The sequence below is a fragment of the Mastigoproctus giganteus genome, chromosome 4 (genome assembly GCF_048544385.1).
Source record: "Mastigoproctus giganteus isolate SK-2022 chromosome 4, ASM4854438v1, whole genome shotgun sequence".
Taxonomy (NCBI): Eukaryota; Metazoa; Arthropoda; class Arachnida; order Uropygi; family Thelyphonidae; genus Mastigoproctus; species Mastigoproctus giganteus.
This window is the reverse complement of record NC_143578.1, coordinates 39,603,944-39,628,295: the sequence shown is the minus strand read 5'-3', so window position 1 is coordinate 39,628,295 and position 24,352 is coordinate 39,603,944. Positions and strand designations below refer to the sequence as shown.

Genomic DNA, 24,352 nt, shown 5'->3' with positions numbered 1-24,352 from the left:
AAAGCCTTTCTTCATAAGACCACCATTTTGTTCCCCCTCACCAATCTCACTGCCCTTCTCTGCACATGTTCCAGCAGATCTACATCCTTCCTAAAATGAGGTCTTGAGACATGTATGCAGTACTCAAGATATGGCCTAACAAATGCTTTGTATAAAGGGATAATCACTTCATTATCCCTGTTACCAAAATTTCTATATTATCATTGACAAAACTTCATGAGCATCCTGACAGCCTGTCTGCACTGCTCAGAGAACTCCACATTGTCTGCACAATTAACCCAGGTCTTTTTCATTTTCCACTACTCTGAGTGTAGTACTACACAGTTGATACGTTAATCTGGGATTACTGCTATCCATAAGCAGTACTTTGCATTTTTCAATCTTAACATTTAACTGCCATTTCCCAGCCCATCTGCCTAATTTTTTTACTTCTTGTTGCAGTAGCTTACCTTAATTACTGTCATTAACCTGCTGCAAACCTTTGTATCTAAGGCAGTACCTACCAAATTACTGCTTTGTATCATCTGCAAACTTAGACATCAAGCTTGATATACCTTCATCAATATCAGTAATAAATATAGAAAACAACAATGGGCCCAGCACTGTACCCTGGGGAAATCCACTAATAACATTATTCCATGAAGAGCTGTCCATTAATAACCACAGTCTTCTCCCCACTCAACCATCCCTTTTTCTATAGCAGTAACTTGCCCTTAACTTTTCTGAAATCCAAGTATATGATAATTATTTTTTGCATCCAGTTCCTTGATCACTGCACCATAGTATCCAATCCGTGGTCAGACAAGACCGCCCTTAACAAATCAACATTGTGACTGCAGTATTGATGTATTCCTGTCTAGATGGTCCTGCATTAATTTTTTTAACCAGCGACTCCATTATTTTCCCAAGAAGCTAACAGGTCTGTAATTATTCATGTCACTTTTTGATCTCCCCCTTTGTGAATTGGGGATACATTTGCACATCTCCAGTCCACAGGGACCTCTCCTGAATCCAAAGATGCTCTTATAAATATGGCTAAGAGTTTGCTTACCTCTTTGTTACCTCCCTTAATAAACCTGGTGGATCTATACAGCATAGGTGCCTTTTTTATGTTTAGCTTCAACAATTTCTCTCCCATTTTTTCTGAGTTATCACAAAATCATTTAGCTCCCTGTTAGAGTTAGACAAATTTCTGGTATCCTCTTCCCTAAAGAATTCCTATATGTGAATGTAGATGCAAATGTAGATGTATTCAGTTTGTAATCAACTTGACCAGGATCATCAACAGCTAAACCATCAATATCAAGTGGACCAATGTGATTCAATCCCTTCCTTATATTGTTAACATGAGTAGAGAAGTCCTTGCTGCTTTTCTTTGCATTCTTTTCCAGACTTCTTAGTCTACCTTAGCTTTCCTAAGCTCCCTCGTCACTTCATTGCATACTTGTTTTTATTTACCATAGGCTTCTGTATCACCTGTTAATTTATATGCATACCATGAATTTTTCTTCTTTGCCAAAAGTCTCACTGGTTCATCTGACATCCATTTAGGTTTAAGTCTTGAACAATATTTCATAGCTGCTAAAAAACCTAGTAGCTTCTAAGATTACTTCCCTGAATGCTTCCCATTTAGAATTTGCTGTTGGTAACATCATCAGTTGATCCCACTGCATTTAATTAAAAAATGGGACCCTGTAGTCACCCTTACAAAAATAAAAGCCCTCCCATTTACCCTTGACAGTAGTTATGTCTTGAAGTAAATCTGACATTAGCACAATGTGATCACTGCCACCCAATGGGGTTGCTTCCTCTTGTTGCCTCTCTAAGATGCTACTGTAGAAAAGTCATCCAATAAATCCACAAAAGTATTGAAAGTATGTAAGCAACCAATCCACAAGATCCAATCAATATCTGAAAAGTTAAAATCCCCCATTATAATAAGACATTCTGATTTACTGGCCCACTCTGTTTCTCTCTATAAATTTGTACTTATCTTTATACTCCTCACAATTATTAGGGCTGTAACACATCCTACACTCATTTTTTGTTTTCCCAGTGCTTATGTCACACCAAACTCACTCAATCGTAGGTGGTAGATGACTTTCATCAACCGGTGAAATACCACCACTTTGCTTATTGGAGGCTTGAAGTGGTGAAACCCATGTTTAGTCTCTAGAGCAAAGTTTCCGGCATCCCCCTCCCCCCATACTTCTCCTTCAACCCATGCACGGTACTAAGTACTATAGGTTTTGATACCTTTCGTGTTTGGGGTTTTCATAAAAAAAAAAAAAAAAAAAAACATTGCACCGGCCACCCACATCAACTGGATGTGCTAGCTTACATTTAATATACTTCTTAACTAAGGGCATAATCCTCTCCCCTTCTGTCCTGTCTATCCTTTCTGTACACATTTTACTCCCCTTATTCAAATTCTACATCCCTTTTGTCAGAGTGACACCATGTATCCACATCTCTACAATGCCAGCATTTGATCAGTATTTCAAATTCTTCATATTTATTTGCTATGCTCTTAGCATTAGTGTACATTGCTCCAATAGAAACAGTATATACACAGATCTACATTTTGAAAGTTGCTTCAAAATTCATTTAATATACAAATTATCTGTAAATTTCTGTAGTACTTGTTGCCATCTCTTATCCATGATTCCAATCAATTGCAGATAGTTTATAATAGAATGCAGCATAAAAACAAAATACAGCTTTGAAAATTGAAGAATTTCTGTAGCTTGTAATTTTCAGGAAATACATGTGAAGGAAGGTTGTTCCAAAGAACAGAAGTAGAAGGGATAGATGAAGAATTAAAAAAAGTTAGTTCTATGAATTTGGAGTTTGTTAGTCAAGATGGTGACTGGTTGAGGCACATTTTCACACTGGTTTGGAAGAGAACAGTGGAATTACAGATGCCAATTCAGAAGAACAGTACCAGGGAAATATTTACAGAAAAGCAGAGTCAGTAGCTCTTTTGAAAAAAAGTAATGCCAAGAGCAAAAAAAAAAAAAAAACAGATTTTCTGATATTAAGGATGCAATACTTGTGATATGTTTATGCTAAGAGAGAGGTTAATTACTGGAACAAACTTCCATCTGTCGTTGTGGAATAAATTCAAGGAGGAACTGGACAAACTTTTAGTGGGAATGGATGTGTGAAATTGTTTTTTTTTTTTTCCTTTGGCTGATAGTACATAAGCTCATATGCTTGCTTTCTTGCATCACATGCCTTCATTACTAATACTACTAGAACAGTGACTACTCTTTTCTTTTTCTTTGCAAAATAGGACAAGCCTAACTGTTAGATGAATTGCAATGAACAAAATTTCCTTTTTTGGATTTCCAAACAGTGGGTCATTAATATATAAGAGGGAAAAGAGCAACCAAAAGAACTGAACTTTGGTAAACACCAGCATTAGTGTAGAAGTTAGAAAACAGAGAGACAATAGGTGACAAGATATGAGAAGTTTGAAAACAGAGAAAAAAATTTATCATCACCCACAGTGAGCAGTCAGAGAGAAAACTGGATACTCAAGTTGCAAAAAACACCAGGTAATTCAAAAGATGGGAGAATGTTTAAAAGACATTTATACCAAATATGATCAAAAACCTTGTAAATGCTCACAGAAACTGTTTCAGTTTCACTTTTCCTGCAAATTTTTCCAAAGATGATTAACCTAAGTCAGTATATTTCTAGTGGGTCAACATTGACAGAATTCATATTGGTGATCACTGACCAGATGGAAGGTTTCAAAACAGTTTTAAGAGTTGGTATTTTATGTATTTCTCCATTACTCTGGAAAGGGTAGAGATATGTGTAATTGGATGATAACAATGACGATTTATAAACTGGCTGGATACAGGAAAATTTCCATGCAGGAGGAAAAACACCAGTTGAATAAGAAATTGTAAAAAGGCAACACAAAACAGTAGCAAACGCACAGGCATAGCTAACTATTCACTATAGAATGAAAGGATATTGAAATAGATAACTCACTCCACTGGATAACAAAAAATTAGCTTCTCCATATTAGATGTCCTTCTGTGACCTGTAAATACTTTGTTACTAACATCTTCTGTTCTCTACTAATCAGAAATCTAAGCATCTGCTGCACCCATTAACAATGGAAAGAGTCTTCATCTTCAAATATTGGTTCCTGAATTGGGTGATATGAAAATTTTGCTCCCCCTAGCAAATGACCACTACCAATATTTTCCTTACACTGAGTGCTCCTTGGCTTTCTGATCTCATCATGGAGAAAGGTTAATTTTCTCTGTCGAATGGCCCAATCTCTATACCTTACACATGGGACTCATGCCCTTGGAAGATTAGCATTAGTAGAAGCATATGATGCAAGAAAGCAAGCTTATATAGCATCAGTCAAAAAAAAAAAATAATAATAATAATAATAAAATCCCTTCCCATTTCACCCATCCATTTACTCCAAATGGTTGCCTAGTTCTACCTTGAACTTATTTAAGTTGTTGACCTCCACTACAATAGATGGAAGTTTGTTCCAACTATCAACCACCCGATGGCTAAAGGCGAATTTCTGCACATCTATTATACAATTGTCTTTCCTGAATTTGAATTTATGCCCCCTCAGGTGAGTAATCTGAGCAAGAGGAAGAATCCCATTAGCATTGAGCTTGCTCAATCCATTCAAAGCCTTATACACCTCAATTAGATCCCCTCACAGGAGTCTAGTCTCCAGAAGCTACAATTTGCAGAACTTAAGCCTTTTTGGTAACACTAACCCTTTGTTCCACTCACCAGTCTCATTGCCCTTCTCTGTATTCATTCTGGGACACGCGACATCTTTCCTAAAATGAGGCCTCCAGACTTGTATACAGTACTCAAGGTACGGCCTGACCATTGCCTTATACAAGGGGACAATCATCCCCTTATCCAAGCTAGAAAAAGTCCTGTATATCATTGACAAGACACCATGAGCTACTCTTGTAGCCTTTTTGCATTGCCCAGAAAACTTCATATCTGACTGCACAATTACCCCCAAGTCTTTTTCATTCTCCACTTCCCTGAGTGTAGTACCACACGGTTAGTACGTTTCTCTTGGGTTACTGTTACCCATATGCAGTACTTTGCATTTGTCAATGTTAAACTTCAGTTGTCACTTCTCAGCTCATCTGCCCAACTTTTCCAGATCCTGCTGCAGTAGCATACTATCATTACTGTCATTAACAACCCTGCCAACCTTCGCATCGTCTGCAAACTTAGACATTAACCCTGACATACCTTCATCAATATCATTGATAAATACCGAAAACAACAATGGGCCCAATGCCGAACCCTGGGGGACTCCACTAATAACATTAGTTCGTAAAGTGCAGTGTCCATTGATAACCACTCTGTCTTCTCCCACTCAACCATCCTTTCATCCATTGTAGAAACTTGCCCTTGATGCCATACCTCTCCAATTTGTACAGCAGTAGTCTTCCATATGCCACAGTATCAAAAGCTTTCCTAAAATCCAAGTATGATATCAAAATTATTCTTTGCATCCAGTTTCTTTGTGACTACATCATAATATCCAATCAAATTTGTCAGACAAGACTTCCCTTTAACAAACCCATGCTGTGTCTGAACTATACACCAATGAGCCAAAGCATCATGACCAGCAAGTCATTATGCAAATCGAAGCAACTGCAGGTGAACTACAGTGCATGTGTGGGTTGGGACACGTATAAAAAACATCCGATACTGAGCTCCATTAATCAGTGTTAATGTTATCAGCAGAGTCCCCCAGGGTTCAGTAATGGGCCCATTGTTGTTTTCTGTATTTATTAATGATACTGATAAAGGTATATCAGGCTTAATATCTAAGATTGCAGATTTTAAAAAAAATTTTTTTTTTATGAAAACTCCAAACACGAGAGGTATTAGAACCTATAGTACTTAGTACAGTGCTTTGGTTGGAGCTTGAGAAGATGAAAGAAGATATTTGTTGACATTAGACTTGAACTTCTGTAGACTGTAATTTTCAGGAAATACATATGAAGGAAGGTTGTTCCAGAAAACGGCAGTAGAATGAATAAACAAGGAAGATGAAAAGTTGGTTCTGTGAGTTTGAAGTTGGACAGTATACAGATGTTGGCTTGTGGCGGCACGTGTTCAGACTGTTTTGAAAGAGAGAGCGGGGAATTATAGAAACCAATTCAGAACAGTGCCCATGGAAGTATCTGTAGAAAAGGCATGCAGCAGAAACAGTACGTCTATGAGACAGCGAGTGGAGAGACTGTTGGAGATGAGTCATTAATTAACCTAACTGCTCTCTTCTGAATGGAATCTAGAAGCCTGAGAGAGGTTTTGGGGGCACCGCCCCAGATGTGGGAACAATATTCCACGGAAGGTCAGATTTGCGATTTGTGCAGAATAAAAAACTGTTTGGAAGAAAAGTAACACCGTGAGCGAAAGAGAAAACCAAGTTTTTTAGATGAAGAGGAAGCAATATTTCTAATGTGCTTGTGCCAAGAAAGATTAGAAGTCAGTAATCCCCAAAAGAGATATCATTTTGCCTAGAAATCAGAGTGTCACCAAAGACAAGCATGGGAGCAGAAGAAACATTTCTGCAAGATATAAGACAAGAATGAGTTTTAAAAGGACTGAAATCAACAACTAAGTTGTCTTTGCCTCACTGGAGATTGGCATTTAAAGAATTGGTAGCAGATATTCGAGAAGTTGAAACTGATTGAGCAGGGCAAAGTTTCTCAAAATGGAAAGTGGAATGCAATGTGCTATCATCGGCAAAACCCTGGATAGGATTTCCAGTCAATGGAAGGAGGTCATTAATATACAAGTGGAAAAGAGTGGGGGGAAAAAACTGAACCTTGGGGGACACCAGCATTAGTATAGAAGTTAGAAGACAGAGAGCCATCTACCAACACAATCAGAGAGAAAACTGGATAACCAATTACAAAAAACAGTTGGCAAACCATAAGATGCAATTTTGTTAAGAAGACATTTATGCCAAACACGATCGAAAGCCTTTGAGATGTCAAGAGCAACTGCTTGTGTTTCACCGAACTTTTCCATTGAATTTGTCCTTAAATAGATAACATAAGCCAGAATATCACCAGTGGATTGACACTGACGGAATCCATACTGGCGATCGTTGGTCAGATGGAAATTTTCTAGGTAGTTTAAGAGTTGGCGGTTAATTCATTTCTCCATTACTTTAGAAAGAACAGAAGTAATTGCAATGGGGCGATAATTGTATGGGAGGGATTGATCACTCTTTTGAGGACCTGGCTGGATATGAGCAAATTTCCAAGCAGAAGGAAAAACACTTTTGGAATAAGAAAGTGAAAAAGGGAGGCAAAGAACAGGAGTAAGTTCAGGAGCACAGGTTTTGAGAACAAGTGGAGAAATACCATCAAGACCTTGAGCTTTTTCATCATCGAGGTTCATCAAAAGGAGCTTTCTTAGCATCAAGATTCATCAAAATCCTTCTAACATCCTTTTGATGGAAGACCACAGGAGGCATTCAATGGAGTGTGTTGGGAATGGTGGGAGGTGTTTTACCAAAATCATTAATACATGAGTTGGAAGAAAAATGGGATGCTAGCAGGTCAGCTTTATCCTTGGCTGAAGTGACAACAGAACCATCTGGTTTTGACAAGAGGTGGGAGCAAAGATGGGTAAAGGTTGCAGACAATAGCTTTGGCAAGAGACCAGAATGCTCAGCTACCATTAGGGCAAGAAGCAAGTTTTCTATTCTTAGCCTGTTCAAAATCTAGTTTGGACTGATTAATAACTGCTTTACAATTGTTGCAAGCTTTGGTGTAGGCAGCAAATAAAATTGAAGAATTGGAAACAAGCCAATTACGATATCTTGAACATCCTTAGCACATTTACTGGAAAACCAAGGTTTAGATAAAGGACGACATTTTAAAGTGGAGTGTGGAATAAAGGATTCCATTCCTACAAGAATAATTTCACTGACACGATCTGAGCAAACGTTAGCATCAGAAGTTTTGAAACAGTAATCCGACCAAGGAAAAGAAGAAAAGAAATCTCGTAGGTCATTCCATTTTGCATTCTTGTAATGTCAGACAACACGAGGTTGGGAATAGCCATGAGATAAAGGCTCCATTGGAGAAGAGACAATAACCAAGTTGTGATCTGAGGTGCCTAAAGGACAACTCACTTCGACCGTGTACTTAGACGGGTTGTTTGTGAGAAAAAGATCAAGCATGTTGGCTGTATGATTAGGATTACCTAGTATTCTTGTAGGTAAATGAACAATCTGTGTGAGGTCATTAGTAATTGCAAAAGCCTCAGCATCTCGACCAGCTAGGTCGGTGTGACTAGAAAACAGAAGCCAGCTGGAGTTATGAACATTAAAATCACCAAGGAAAATTTCCTCACAGTTAGCAAAGTTGAACTGGAGAAAGTCAAGTTGTAAATAGAGGAAGTCAAAGAGCTCCAAGTGATTAGTGGAGTTGGGAGAACAGTAGAGACAACAGATGAATTTGACAAAATAAGGTAGGGAGATTTTAAGCCAGAGAAGGTCGAAAAGAGGAGGATTCCAATTTACCAAGTCTCTGACAGGGAATATCGAAACGGACATATGCACAAGTACCACCTTTGAGGCAAAAGGAGTATGCAAAAGATGATACAAAAGTTGGCAGGGTAATTAATGACAGTAATCAGTGTAAGCAACTGCAACAAATATGAAGAAAGACTTCGAATATGTGGGTTGCAGAGTTTGGAAACTAGACACCTTAGAGGAGATTTGATTGAGGTGTTTAAGGCTCTGAGAGGCATCAGTAAAATGAATGAGGACGAAATTTTCAAGATTGTAAATGATGCTAGAACTAAGGAACATAAATTCAAGTTACGGGAGGCAATGTTTAGATTGGACTGCAGGAAGTTTTATTTTAGCCAGCGAGTTATAAATTACTGGAATAAGTTGCCTACATGGGTGGTAGAGGCTGACAGTTTGGTGAAATTCAAAGGTCATCTGGATAGTACCTTCGGGTCAGGGAAACGCATAGGATGATAGGTTTAATTTCCTTTTCTTTTACTAATTATTATTATTTATTTATTTATTTTATCATTTTATTTTTTTTTATTATTTTTTTTTATCATTTTTTTTTTTGGCCGGTGCAGTCAGGCCGGTGCATTATGCAATCAGAAACGATTGCATAATCCATAGGCTTTCTTGCACCATGCGGCCATTACTAATATTAAATCTAGAAAATTAGGCAGATGGGCTGAGAAATGGCAGTTAAAGTTTAACATTGAGAAATGCAAAGTGCTGCATATGGGTAGCAGTCCCCCTCAGATTATAATATCAACTGTGTGGTACTACACTTACGGTAGTGGAAAATGAAAAAGATTTGGGTGCAATCAGATATAAATCAGTTCTCTGAGCAATGTAGACGGGCTGCCAGGACAGGTCCTGTCAACGATATACAGGAACTTTACTAGTACAGATAAGGTGGTGATTATCCCATTGCACAAGGCAATGGTTAGACTGCACCTTTAGTACTGCATACTGATCTGGAGACCTCATTTTAGTAGGATATAGATCTGCTGGAATGGGTGTTTGTTATTTTGGTTTTTAGGAGCATTAGCAACTAAGGCCATATTGCTCCGGAGATATGCGGTGGTCATTTCCTGACCTTTCCACATCCTCCATATTTGGTGGTCACGGGCTCGAACCCCGGTCTGATCAAGAAGCGTGTGCTACGCACTGCTGCTCCTGCCCACCTGGCTACGCTGGAATGGGTGCAAAGGACAATGAGATTGGTGAAAGGAACGAAAGGGTGCTCTTACCAAGAAAGGCTTCAGTTCTGCAAATTGGCAGAACTGAAATCTTCAGCAACAGTTCAATGCTATTGAAATTTCTCAATCCTTTCTCTTGCTCAGATTAGACACATGAGAGGGCATAAATTAAAATTGAGGAAAGATGATTGCAGGACAGATATGCAGAGGTTTGTCTGCAGCCAGCAGGTGGTTGATTGTTAGAATAAACTTCCATCTGTTGTTGTGGAAGTAGATAGTTTAAATAACATCAATGAAGAACTAGACAAATTATTGGAGATGGACAGGTTATGTGGGAAGTTTTTTTTTTTTTGGCCAATGTTTCATAAACTTGCTTTCTTGCATCATATGCCACTATTACTACTACTACTAATAATAATTTCTATAATGTTATTTTACCAGATTATTGTCCTTGAATTTTTTTTTTTTTAGCCCATAGCATAATGCTATGAAGGATTCCTGTACCTATTACATGTATTTTTCTTGTATTTTCCTCTTTTTCCCCCTTTCTCTCTCTACTCTTTTGGTACATTAACATAAAGAGCATTTATTTATTTATTTACTCTAAGGAGAGAAAGTGAACTGCATTACAGTAATAAAAGATCAGCTGGTGAATGCAGCCAATACTCAATGTGTGGGCATGTTTACAGTAGGCATGTGTATTACACGTGAGCATGGGAAGAAGATGCAATATGATGGATTGCAATATAAAGAGGCTGCAATGAGGTATGATTTTTGGTGCACGGTAAGGAAGTGTTTCCACTTGCTCATATAGTAGGCTTTTCCTGACCGACCATTATGTACATGTATATGGAATGGCAGACAAGGGAAAAAATAACCACATTGCACAAAACCTGTGACATAAAACTGATAGTTAATGAATGAAATCAGAAACGATTGCAGCAGTCCACGCTGACTGTCAGGAGAGCCACAGTGGTGCATTCAATCAGTGCAGTGTACAATATGAGAAAACCTAGAGTATTTTACAGCAGGGCTATCCAACATATTATTCTCTGGATTAAGTATGAGGGCTAATGGAGAACATGTTAGTCCCTCCTGACTGCACATCATAGTCATCTGTATCTCATCAGGTGCCATAATTCTACAGTTGGACGGTGGATGATTAGACGAAGGTTTGGTGATTAGCCAAATTGTTTTTTTTTTCTTTTGTATCATGCCAATAGAAAGATATGCATGTGGTGATGACAACAGAAGACGATGGCATCCATATGCACTGGAACAGTATGCAGAATTTGTCATCATGGGAACAGCACAAAAATCAACACATATACCTTGATATTCCTGACATTTTATGATGGCAATGAAATCCTTAAAGGAAAGTGCATTGTGCCACCAGACCAGATGTGAGCAGTAATGGTTTGCTGAACTCTAAGGACTTTCCCTCCTCCAATCCAATGACCCAAAATTCACCATCTGCAGAAAGACGGTGGAATGTGCTAACAGACATAAACCTGCCATCTGCTAATGTAGATCAATTATGAGAAATTATGCAGGTAGCATAGTGATCCACATCATTAAATGTGTTCAAGCACCTTATAACATGTCATGATGTGTGCAAGATGTTCTGAGAGTCCATGAAAGCCTGACTTGATGTTAGGTAGGCAGTCCTATTTCAATGTCTTTTCAGTGTATGAAGTAATATTTAAACATACTTGAAGACTCAATTTTAACACTTCCCTAAACTGCAGTATTAGGTTCTAGCCTATTCCAACTTTTGCTTCTTTACAATTCCCAATAAGACAACATATCATGTGACAAATGTTATGACTGCATTTGTAACATGTAGTATACATAATATATAATTAGAAAAAAAAAAATTAAAACATATTCTCTTTAAAACATGACATTTAGTAAATTCTTAACATCAATAAAATTAGCACTGTTATTCTAATAAGAAAATATGTTTAAAAAAAGGTTAGCTTGTTTTGCTTACAATGTTAATAATTATGGGATGAAGTGTAGAATCAGAATTTTATATCCTAATTTTTCAGAGATGTCTATGAAAAGTCACTGCAAAGGTTCTATGATTGAGACCCATGGTTCTCAATCTTCCTAACTGTCATCTTTCTGTGAGTAGCATATTCATCTGTATTCATGTTATAGCAGTACATATCTCTCATTTTTAAAAGAATGGCAGATTTTTTGAGGTAATTATTGACAATTGTGATATAATTAAAGCTGTTTCAGGCTCTTCATTTAATGTGGGCTTACTTCTTAGGTTACTTCTTGATATATAATTACTTATCAAGAAGTAACCTAAGCTGTCCTAACTTCATATGAAGTTATGTAGTCTATATAATTCATATGTAATATCAGTTATGTTATATAATGCAAAACAGAATTCTATCAATTATTTCAACTGCAGTACTTAACAATATTTATTTTCCTATGTAATATGTATTATACAGATTATATATTCAATCGCATATATAACTATTTTTTTTTTTTTATCTTATGCAGTCTAACCTTTGAGATAAGTGCATTCCAATTTTTAACCCAAATTTATCTTAATTAGGTAAGGTTATATTACCCTAAGTAAACTTAATAAACAATTACCAATTAAGTAAAAAGGCTGAAATAATTATAATAATCCAATAGACAAATATAATTAAGGAAAATCTTGACATTCTTATAAAAACACATGATTATAACGTACATTACAGATTGTACATAACGTATTTAAAGAGTCTGAGTGATGCATTTCAATGTGAACACATTTTTGATGTGAAAACATCTTTGGCGGCACCTACTAAATTTCGGACTGTAGTAAAACCAATTTGTCACGATTTCACGATGCAGAAATGACGTCATTTACAGAAATGATGTCATTTCGAATATGACGTACCGAATCAAAGTTATTGTGTTCGCATCATTAGCTGATATATGTACAGCAGAAATGATGTACCAAATCAAAGTTAGTGAGTTAGCATCATTAGCCGATATATGTACAGTGGAAATGACGTCCTTTCTGCTGTACATATATTGGTCTTTAGCCAAACTATGCGTAGTGTATATATTTTGTTAAAAGCGATAAATATGATTGTAAAGAACATCTGTGCTTTTTATGCACTTTTTTTTTTATGTGAAAACATCTTTGGTGGCACCTACTAAATTTTTGGACTGTAGTAAAACAATTTGTCACGATTTTGTCACATGGAAATTATGTCATTTGACGTCATTTACGGAAATTATATAGGTCCAGATATGATGTACTGAATCGGAGTTACTGTGTCAGCGTCATTAGCCGATATATGTACAGTGGAAATGATGTCATTTTTGGAAATTACGTACCAAATCATGGTTAGTGAGTTAGCATCATTAGCCGATTTCACTGGCACTCAGTCAAGAACATTGTAGATTTACCGAGCTGTCTAATCATAGCATATAGATCACGCTTAGGTTGAGCCCAGTAGTAGAAAATAATGATGAAGGTAGCAATGAGTGTGCGAGAATGACAGACTATCGAGATTGCGTAAAAGACAAACTATTCGATACAGCTGTTAATGTATTCTTTGGACTGAACTTGCTCACGGGTCAGTTTTGTATCTTTAGCTATGTATTTGAAAGCCATCGTCAAAGAGTTTCTCGCTCTCAATCTCACTGTCTTCATTGCTATGTAAAGGAGATCATATGGAGTAACACCACGTCAGTCTGATCCTCTGCTTGTTGCCATCATGAATGGAGTCACTTGTAAATTCGCTCTGAACATTCTGAATTGTCCAAGGTAAATGCTGGGAAAGGATAGTTCCTCTGTATTCTCATCAAACAGTAGGCTCTACGGTACTTTAGTTTTCCCTGGGGCGATTCTAAGCTATTTATCCTCGCCCCACAACATTTGCTGTTGGGCGATGAGACTTTCCTCAATCGGAACCGCTTCACTTATGTTGTCTTTAGCCAAATTAATTTCCATGTGACTGTCATCAAAGAATGACTGGTCTGTCATGATTTGATACCATTGATAGGGAAGCATGTCGACTAAATATAGAAGCCATGCTTTAACCACTCGCTTTCTTACTAACTCGATTAAATAGCTCAGCTTGTGTATTTTCTTGCATTTTATATAATGATCGTCGTTGATCTCCCTTGGCAAGCGATGGACCATCATGTTGACTGAAACAGGCACATTGATTACTTAGCCCAGAATACCTTATTGTCTGTATGAGTGTCTCTGGTGCCTTATTTGCACGAACGGTAAGTCTCTCTGTCACCAAATCCAACCTCACTAAATGCGATGGAATTTCTGGGTAAACAAAGCCGCTTGACAATCAGATAGTGCTGGAATGTTGTTCTTAAGTGATCCTCTGCAGCTATTACACACAAGGATCCCGTCAACATCAAAATCGGGAAATGCAGTGAGTATCAATGGTGTATCTTTAGCAGCTGGATTCTTTGTGTTGTTTTCAAACCATAGATGATCGTAAATGTAGCATGCCGAACAGAAATCATTTTTCGTAAATCTCCTTTCAAACTCTTGATACACGTTCTTATGTAAATAGTAGTCTGTGTGTGTAAGGAAAAGAAGCGTGATCATTTAAACTCAACTGTTCCACAATTGGAGAAATGCCCCATTGTACTTAATTAATACTCACTTCAGGTACGTCATTGTTAGATAGAGCGGCACTGCTGGTTGAAAGCACTGCTAAATCTAACGCTTGATTTTCTGTTTGTCTTTTACGCAATCTCGATAGTCTGTCGTTCTTGCACACTCATCGCTACCTTCATCATTATTTTCTTAGGTTGGCTTGCTCGATACTCTCGACAACGCTCTGCATTTGACTTTAGCATTATTGAACACACGGCTATAGCAGCGTGGCATTCAGTCCCTTTCAATAATCAGAAAATTACTGATGTGAAAACATCTATAGCGGAACGTAACGAAGCTATAGCATAACAATGGAATGTAACGAAAATGTGGATTGCAACAATACAAATACTTGTATTGTTGCAATCATGATTGTGACATCATACTAATCAACAAATGGGTAATTAGGCTATAGATTTGGATTTCACTAACCTCTTCCAAACTTTGATTCGGTAGAATAAGTAGAGGGAGTGAGCATAAAACCGGACATCATTCATAACTTCGGTAAAGAGTTTAGCAATTTTAAAAAAGGTTCCAATTTTTGTCAAAGATGTTTTCACATAAAAAATCTTTCATGCGTACTGGGTACACACGCTATTTTTTTTTTTTTTTTATCTATATGTATAATAAATAGGCATAGGCATGATATGAATGCTTTTTTGACACAATGTTGCCATAGTGAATCACATAAAAGAATACCAAAAGAAGTTATTTCCAAATATTGCAGTTTAACCATCTCTACTTACTGATGGCTTAGTTAAGAGAAAAACATTTTACTTTACGTATCAAAAAACGAAGTAAAAAATAGCAAACTGTGTTACAATAAGAGTACAACAAGAGATCAAAATTGTCAAGTTACTGTTCCCAAAAATATCCTTCTTGTACTAGCATTGTAAGTAAGAAAAAGCAATGAAATTATGTGAACTGAAATTCCACTTTTGGCATTGTATTTATAAAACCTTTTCCACACACGAGTAGTTTTGCTTATAGAAGTTGTCTTATCTTGTAACCATTTCAAATTTTCCGGTATTCCAGAAAGTTTTCTTTTATTTACACATTTTAGACAAGCATGTGTGTGTGTGTGTTTTTTTTATTTTATTTATTTTTTTTTATTTATGAGAATATCAATTATACACTTAGAGTTTCTCTTCTGGACAATAGTGGTGTAGGGAGGTTTTGCGTGATTTATTCACTTGTAAATGGTTAATTCTCTTAATTATTTGCTTCTAAAAATAGTTTCGGAAATGTGCAGCTTGTTTTACATTCTATAACATAAATACTTTTTCCCCTCTCTTCACAGACATCAAAACTCATGCAGGGAAAAAAATCCTTCCATTTCATAACATTTTATAAGTGGTAAAGTGCCATCCATTTATCATTCAAAGCATTTTTCACCACTTAATGCTCCACAAATTGTTTATTGAATCATATATTATTGGAAAGTACTTCGTTTTTGTACTTGCACACAGTTCCATTAAGAATAATGACATTTAATAATAGTTCATTCATATACGAAATGTGATGACCTACCTTATTCTTTCCTGAGGATAAAATGCATATACAGTACACGCCACTCATTATGATCACAGATTTTACCACTTTTATGAAGTCCCAATCAAACATATAAGAATACATAGGAAAAAATAATGCTTATTGTAATCAACACTTCAGTTTATGTTGTTGCTTTTTTGCCTTATCATGGTTTACACATGTGTAGTAGTGATTATATAACATGACAATTTGTTCTTGAACTCCAACACATTGCATGTCCAGCTGTTGCTTCATATAGTTCATATGGTTTTCAAGGTCATTACTCCAAAAAAGAAAGTACTGTATCTGTACTCCCAGCAGTCCAAATATTTTACAGTACAGCACATTAACTCTTTTTTAATTCTTGATTTTAATAATTTCTTTATTTGTTTTTAATTGTTTTGTATGGATTTCCAGAAACATTTACTTTCATTTTTATTGATAATTTTCTTGAACAAATACTGGACAGTCAAATTAAAGTATTTTATATTGCTTGATTTGATTTTAATGTTTTCTTTCAATCCACTTTTGCCTTTTTATGTTCACATTTCCACTATGCATCAATAAACAAAGCCAAACAGCTGCATTCTTGTTTCTTCGGTTATTGTTATCAACTGTGTCTAAAAATGATCACAATAAGCAGGTTCAACCACTGTATAACCAGTTTAAAATTCAAATTCTCAAATGATCAAATTTCAAACTATTTTATTCCTGAATCTCGCTTTCAAATATGTCTGTTATTAAACTCAAGCAGTGCATCTGTCCAACCATTAGTGTGTGGATAAGCTATAACAATATTAAATCAATTTTCTGACACAGATTTAATTTTTATCAACTATAATCTCTGGCAATTGAGGAAACTGTTCCAGAATAGGTATTTTGAGAACATTAGTAGAGGCATATGATGCAAGAAAGCAAGCTTATATAGGTCAGCCAAAAAAAAAACAAAAGTGGTAAACAACCAGTGGTAACTACAATGCTTCTAATGACTGGCTTTGGTCCTTTCCACATTTTGTTATAACTATTTACGAAAGGCTTTAATTTTTCCCAACTAATCTGAAAAAGGTTCACTAAACACAAAGGTTAACTTCTCAACCAAACTAATAATAATCAGTAGAATACTCCCAAATAATTGGTGCAAACAGCGGTAAGAGAGTCAGCAGTCAAAAGTCAATCTCACTGCTGCTGATCAGCACCTCCAGACAGATAGTAGCCTACAGCTCTCTGTTGGTATGCCAATATAATATAATCACTGACATTTAATGTTAATAAAGAAATCTGAAAGTCAGGAAAGCTGTCATCTTAAGCAGTTGGCAGTGAAAAACAACTTGATATGCTAATCTTCTAGTCATGTTTTATGAAGTTATACATCAACATGTGAACTTAAATATTAAAAAATCTTTGAATTACATCAGTGTAAAGAGTTTAGCATTCCTCCAGTATGGTATTCACATCTGGTAGGTATCATTAATTATTTTTTAACTTCAGAAGTATAGAAATAAAAAATTCTTCGTTTTTGTGTTTGTATCCAAAGTGTAGAATACATCCATTCCTATATTGATTTGCCACAGAACTTTGATTCTGGTTTTGATTTTGCTACTTTATGCTGCTGAGTATTGGAAGTGAGTGAGGAAGACAAAATTGTTTTTGTTTTTTCTTTTTGGATAACAAGACTGCTGTTACTAAAGATGTCATCTGTTCTTATTAAGCAATAGTGTCAAAATAAAGAATAAAATTATAAAGTGCAGAATTCTCAACTATTTCTTTTTATCAAGGTAAAAGAAAAACTAAATGGTGTATAAAGTCAATCACAGGCTATCCTTGGATTTTTTTTTTTTTTTTCCTGCAAATTTTGACATTAGCTTAGTTTCTGCATCAAAAACCACAAAACAAAATGTCGAAATAGCCTTTGATAATACAGGGTGTTTCAAAAATGATGGTCAATAATTTAAACGTGAAAAGTACAAACTAAAATAAGAAAAAAAGTCCCAGTGAACACAAGGCTGCAAATGACCCGTTTTTGAGATAATGCACATTTTCTGTTAAGATTCGCCACTGACTATGAGAGCACTCTGGGAGGGTTGTCTGTATTGCTGAGACCTTGTACACGCTGGATATGGTAGGAGTACAGTAATTGGCTATGTAAAATTCGCCACACACTGCTATGACTCAGTACACACTCTTGCAGAGCAACCCTCCTTGTCGAAATTCCTGGATTTTGTTCTATTCTTTCTAACACTCTTTTCTCAACATCAGGTGTTGAGGAAACTTTTGGGCCTACCTGCTCGTATTCCATGTGTGAAGCGCCCACGTTCTCTAAGGCATTGATGTACCCTGACGAATGTGCACCTGTTGGGCTGCCTTCAGCGGGGAAATGCTTCTTGGTACAAACGTGCAGCCTCGAGTGCACTGCCATTGGCTTTACCATACATGAAGTGCATGTCCGCTTACTCTGTTGCTGTAACCTCTTTCCATGTTGACTGTCCTTTGACAAGTACTAGTATACTTGCTACATCTCGGAGCATTGAGAAAGGGGAAAGGAAGAGAATGAGCATAACCTTACCTAAAGAATGATGGATCCCAACTAGAAATGCACAATATCTTGAAAACGATTCACTTAAGGACCCATGTTTACTAGGCTTTTTTTCCATATTGTAGTCTGTACACTTTACCTTTAAAAACACCCCGTATAAGACAGCCATTTATAATTAATTTGTAACTAAACTGCCTATTCCATTTATTTTTATAGCATACAGAGTAATCAAACTTATTGAAAACCATATTTATTATACTTATTGAAAGCCATGCAGTGAATGTAATAATCTTAATTAGGTTCTGGTTTTGGTTTTAATGGTTGTTGTTGTTGTTTGGTTTTTAGGAGCATTAGCAACTAAGGCCATATTGCTCCGGTTTTAATGGTGCATCAGCTTCTGTAGCTATAGTGTAGAAGTAACTAGGGTGTTCTTAATCAGGGGAATTCCCACCACAAACCAACCCAAAGTAACTCTGTAATGACCATAATTATCCTCTTAAGTATCTACTAAGGTTAAAAATACTTTTAAAGATAATGAATTCTTTAAATCTTTTATATTGTCCATATACCACTGGCCCTTGCATTTTGAAAATACTTGGCTGTTTTGTCACTATTAATAAAAGTACTTTCATAATCCTAACATTTATTTAAAAATACTAGTAGGTGTTAAGATTTATAAAATCTCTTTAATATAAAATAAATAAACCGAGCGTATATTAGTAGTTTTCAAACAAGAATCGGCCAACAAAAATCATTCCTGCTGCAGGAATGAAGAAAGGTGTGATAGTGTGTTGTTCTAGTTGAAAATCAACAAATCTCTTCAATATAAACTTTGGTGCAATATTTCCTTTTCGTTGGAAGTTAGCAACATCACTACACCTTCGCTTTCCTGACAGCGAAACAAGTATTTAATATGTTGTAAAATATAACCGACTAATTTTCGACATCCTCAAAACCTAGACAGATACGAACTCTACAAATTCTTCAGAACAGTTAAATTACTCCCCTCAGTTAATTCTGTTTACAAATTCTTCAGCAGTTTTGTTCGGTAACAGAATTAACTGAGGGGAGTAATTTTTGACAAGGCAGTTTTCACTTTGCGAAACGAAAAGATCAACAAAGTAATTAATTATAACAAAGGTGCCCTCCTACAGATATGCGGCTCACCATGCTTGAATGAAATATAATTTCCCATTTCATTGATGAAATAACCTGTTTGAAAAAATCTAACACAAAATTATCAAACGAATCTATCTTATCTAGATCAGGAATGATTATATATATATCCGCTTGCTACTCATTCTTTCTAAGAGTAGAGAGAGATGTTCACTCTGATTATTTCACATTCCATTCCAAACTCTCAAAATAACATAAGAATGATAAAACCCTGGTTTATACGAATACAAGTTCTTTTCCTTGAAGATCGTAAAAGAAGGAGAAGTTTAAATATCAGCACTATCGACGAGAAACATTTTTCACTCACCTGCTCTGGTGACGGTAGAGCCGCCATATCCAACATCTTTCGATGTCAACATTAACAGAACAGCCCTCTTCACATTAAAAACAACCACTAAACATGATCCTAAAATAACAAGATTTTTTTTTTTTTCAGCAACGAGAAATTAATTCAAACATTGCTTAGAAGCTGATTATAAAATTGATTTAATTTTGCTTCCTTCCCATTATTTCACATCTTGTACAAAAACCCTAGATTTCATTTGATGAGTTAATATACAATATGTCTAAAAAAAAGATCTCACAGTTTACATAAGTTTGTATTTATTTAACAAAAAATAGAGAGATGGATATTGTTTCACTACATAGTAGGGAAATTCTTTTTTTTTTTAAATTTTCAATAAATTTGAATTAGGACATCATTAGCAGCTCTCACAACATCAAGACAGCCAATACTGAAATGTTTCTGGTTACAGTAATACTCATACATCGCCAACCCAGGACCGTGCAACAGTATCCTGAAACCAGGGCCATGGCTGGTATTGGGGCTTCCTCTCCTTTCTCCCTTCTGTTTCGGGAAACTGGTGCGTCGCATCCAGAGAACCACCACTTTGATCGCTCTGCCACAACATTTGATTTGAAACGCTGTTGCTTATTGCTATACTAAAATTTCTCTTCCATTCACAATTTGGTTCTCACACTTTCTTCTGATTCGAGATTTTAACTTTTACCATATTGTGTGTACTGGACGCCCATAATTACGACTGTGTCTTGAACTTTTCTTCACTTTCAGATTTGTATACCTGTGATAATTTCGCCCTCTGTTTTTCATCTTAGGGCTAGATTTGTTTTCTCATCCTCCACTCTTGTGAAGGACGGAACTGATTGAACCTTAATGGTACGAGATTGCTGGAATTCGTAGGACTAGTACAGTGGTATCGTCACCGTCATCCCCACACCAGATGGAAAAGGCCCGGTTTCGAATCCCGTCGGTGACGCGAGGAACTTTAATGGGCTTTTTTCACTCCATGGATGAGTTAGTCATCTCAGGCGTAAATAGCAAGGTTTTTACCCCCAAGAACTTGAGGTTTTTCGTCCAGCAAAACAAGCAAATCGACCAGAGCACACACGCAATTTACAGACATAATACATAAACAGGTATGTGTCATCATTTACGGGTGACCCGAACATATAATATATAATAATTTTTGCATTACTACGTATGGATAAAGGATTTTTATATTATGGGCAGTACTTGTATAGATATGGCCTGCCTCTTCGAGGCAGGTACTGGAAATAAGTCTTCCTAGTATAAAAGTAGTCAAAAACTACTAAACAGCATAACAAAACGCACACTACATAAACATAGCACTATACCTGTACTTGGTTGTTTTACAGAATTTTGTATCATCACAAAGTAAATGATGGAGGTGAACTAACGTTCAGGAGCCTCCCTATATAAAGCACAACACATGTCCATGTCTAACACGTGTTTCTCAATAACAGTGACTGATTAATATTTGTTAAACATATTTTGGAATTCATTTCTTAATGCTTTAAGAGATTCCCTTGCTTGTCAGTAATGTTAAATTAACATTAATGTTGCTTCGCTCTCTCTCTCTCTCTCTCTCTCCCTCCCAAACAACACACATAAATAAATTTTTATTGAAGAATTATTAAATAGAATGTGTTCCCACCGTTGTGCTGATTGACAAAAACCAAAACCAAACTATTATATTAGGGTCACCCGGTAATTTCTTACATATACCCATTTGTATTGTGTCTGCAAATTGCGTGTGTTCTCTGGCCGATTTGCCTATTTTTCTGTGCTGAATGATGACAATAATCCGTCTCAGAGACTTTCGACTAGTTTACGATAAAATACATCTGGAAACTAGCAGAGTTCCTGCTTCAATTCCATCGCCGTCGCAGCAGTAGAAGTGGATACTAACTAGCCTTGATTTGGCACTTTAGTACAGCCCAAAAACGTGTTTTATGGGATTTACATCAAGATTCCGGAATGGTACGGTCCAATTGTCGAATCATGGAATCTTCTTCCAGGAGAATACAACCAGACTTTAGAACAGACCATTTTCAAACTGAAAAATGAAACATATAGTTGTATACGTCGGGAGGAGTGACGGTACCAAGAAATTGTCTAAAACATCAATTTTTTTCGTTGCGAAAATTAATAATTTTTAACAAATCAAATTATTATATTAGGGTCACCCGTAATTCATTACATGTGGGAGGACGACGACGATACCACTGTACTATCCGCACAGACTAATAATTTTTAACAAAAAATCAAAAATCAAATTATTATATTAGGACTACCAGTAATTTCTTACATATACCCGTCTATGTAATATGTCTGTAAATCGCGTGTGTTCTCTGGTCGATTTGCCTGTTTTGCTGGACGAAAAACCCCCAGTTTCTGGGGAGAAAAACCTTGCAATCTACGTCTGAGACCGACTAACTCAGCCACTGAGTGAAAAAAGCCCATTAAAGTTCCTCGCGTCATCGACGGGATTCGAACCCGAGCCTTTTTAACCCGGTGTGGGGAGGACAGTGATGATACCACTGTGTTACCGACGCAGACTATAAATATTTTTTTACAATATCACCAAGAGTATATCAGAAAAAATAAGAACCAACACCATCCCAGAAATGTTTTCTTCTGAATTTCACTGCTGGGCTGGTACGCTGCAATAGAATTGTTTCCTGGGACATTCTCCACACTCCTCTATCAGAAGTGAGTAATGTGTAGTAGAAATTATTCTTCCATAGGAAATGTTTTTTTCACACTTTCAAGGTTCAAAACAATGGATAATATAGTGATATCAGCGATATTTTGCTCTTGTTAATAATGTGAGGAACATATGAACTGCTTCTTTATTGGGAAAAAAAAAAAAAGGAGCCCATGGAAGTATCTGAGATAGGTCGTAAATTTATGCAAAGACCTGATAGATTTTGTAGAAACGCCTTCAGACATGATGTAACCATTGATTTGTATTTAGTTAATGGACTGGACAGGGCAAGGATAAACGGAATCTGAAACGAGAGAAGTTTTCAGTTTGTAAACAAGTGCATTTTACAACTAGGCCAGGACACAAATGGTGGTTTCACGGGGGCTCACTCCCTTCACTTCTGGTGTACATTGAATGAAAAACCCAAGAGACATAGTTAAAAGGTCAGGAACCCCTTTACCAGGTTAAATCTCCTCTCTTTTCAAATTTCTGCATATTACTTTGTTTACATTAGATTTAATGATTTTTGGGTACTTATGAAAAGTTAGGTTATCAGTGGGGTCTGAATCTTGTTCCAGATTCAACTTATTAAACTTCCACTACTCAGCCCTTTTACCTAATTGTTTCTAGACCATGTTGCAGTAGCCTGATTACAATCATTAACCACCCTGCCAAATATTTAACTGTATCATCTGCAAACTTAGATATTAGCTATTAAGATATTAAGCTTGACACGACTTCACCAATATCACTTATAAATATAGAAAACAAAAATGGGACCATCACTGAACCCTGGAGGACACTACTGATAACGTTAATCCATGAACTGCAATGTCCATTAATAACTCCTCTCTGTCTTCTCCCATCAACCACCTCTTTATCTATAGTAGAAACTTGCCCTTAACGCCAATGTGCTCCAATTTATACAGCAGTCTTTTATGCGCAACAATATCAAAGCCTTCCTGAAATCCAAGTACATGATATCAACATTTTTTGCATCTAGTTTCTTTGTTACTGCATCATAATATCCAGTCAGATTGGTCAGAGAAGATCTATCCTTAACTAATCCATTTTGTGAATTCAGTATAATTGCGTTCATGTCTAGACGGTCCTGCATTATTTATTTAACCAGTGACTCCACTTTTTTTCCCTGAACAGACGCTAAGCTAACAGGTCTGTAATTACTCTGTCACATTTTCATCCCACGCTCTGAATTGGGTATATATATTCGCACAACGCCAGTCCAAAGGGATCTCCCCTAAATTCAGAGATGCTCTCAAAATTATGAGTAAGGGTTTGCTTACTTCCTTTGCTGCTTCTTTTAATATAATTGGATAGATCCCATCTATCCCAGGAGTCTCTTTCTCTTCCACTTCTCTCTAAGTCATCACAAAAATCACTCAGCTTACGGTTACAGTTCGAGACGTCTAGCATCCCCTTCTCTAAAAATCCACGATGTGCGAAAGTACACGCAAAATACCTATCGAATATGTCAGCAACCTGGTCATCAACAGTTAAACTATTGACATCTACTGAACCAATGTGTTCATCCCCTTTCTTCTACTGTTAATATCAATAAAGATTTTTTGTTGATTTTCGTCGCATTTTTGCAGAGATTTCTCGTATTCTGCCTAAGCTTCAAGAAGTTTAATGTTCAAGAACAATTAAACAATGAATAAAATC

At 36.4% G+C, this 24,352-nt stretch overlaps 1 protein-coding gene across 6 annotated transcripts in view; it reads right to left on the bottom strand.

The window, feature by feature from the left end:
- LOC150086640 (uncharacterized) overlaps nucleotides 1-20,032 on the bottom strand; it is a 292,377-nt gene extending 272,345 nt beyond the window's left edge. For 5 of the 6 annotated variants that reach the window (XM_090372657.1, XM_090372662.1, XM_090372661.1 and 2 more), the window contains exon 1: nucleotides 19,948-20,032. In XM_090372657.1, the coding sequence (XP_090228783.1) occupies nucleotides 19,948-19,983 (36 nt within the window). In that variant the 5' untranslated portion in view covers nucleotides 19,984-20,032. The remainder of the gene's footprint in view (nucleotides 1-19,947) is intronic. The other variant, XM_090372660.1, reaches the window with a different exon arrangement.
- Nucleotides 20,033-24,352: the final 4,320 nt, after the last annotated feature.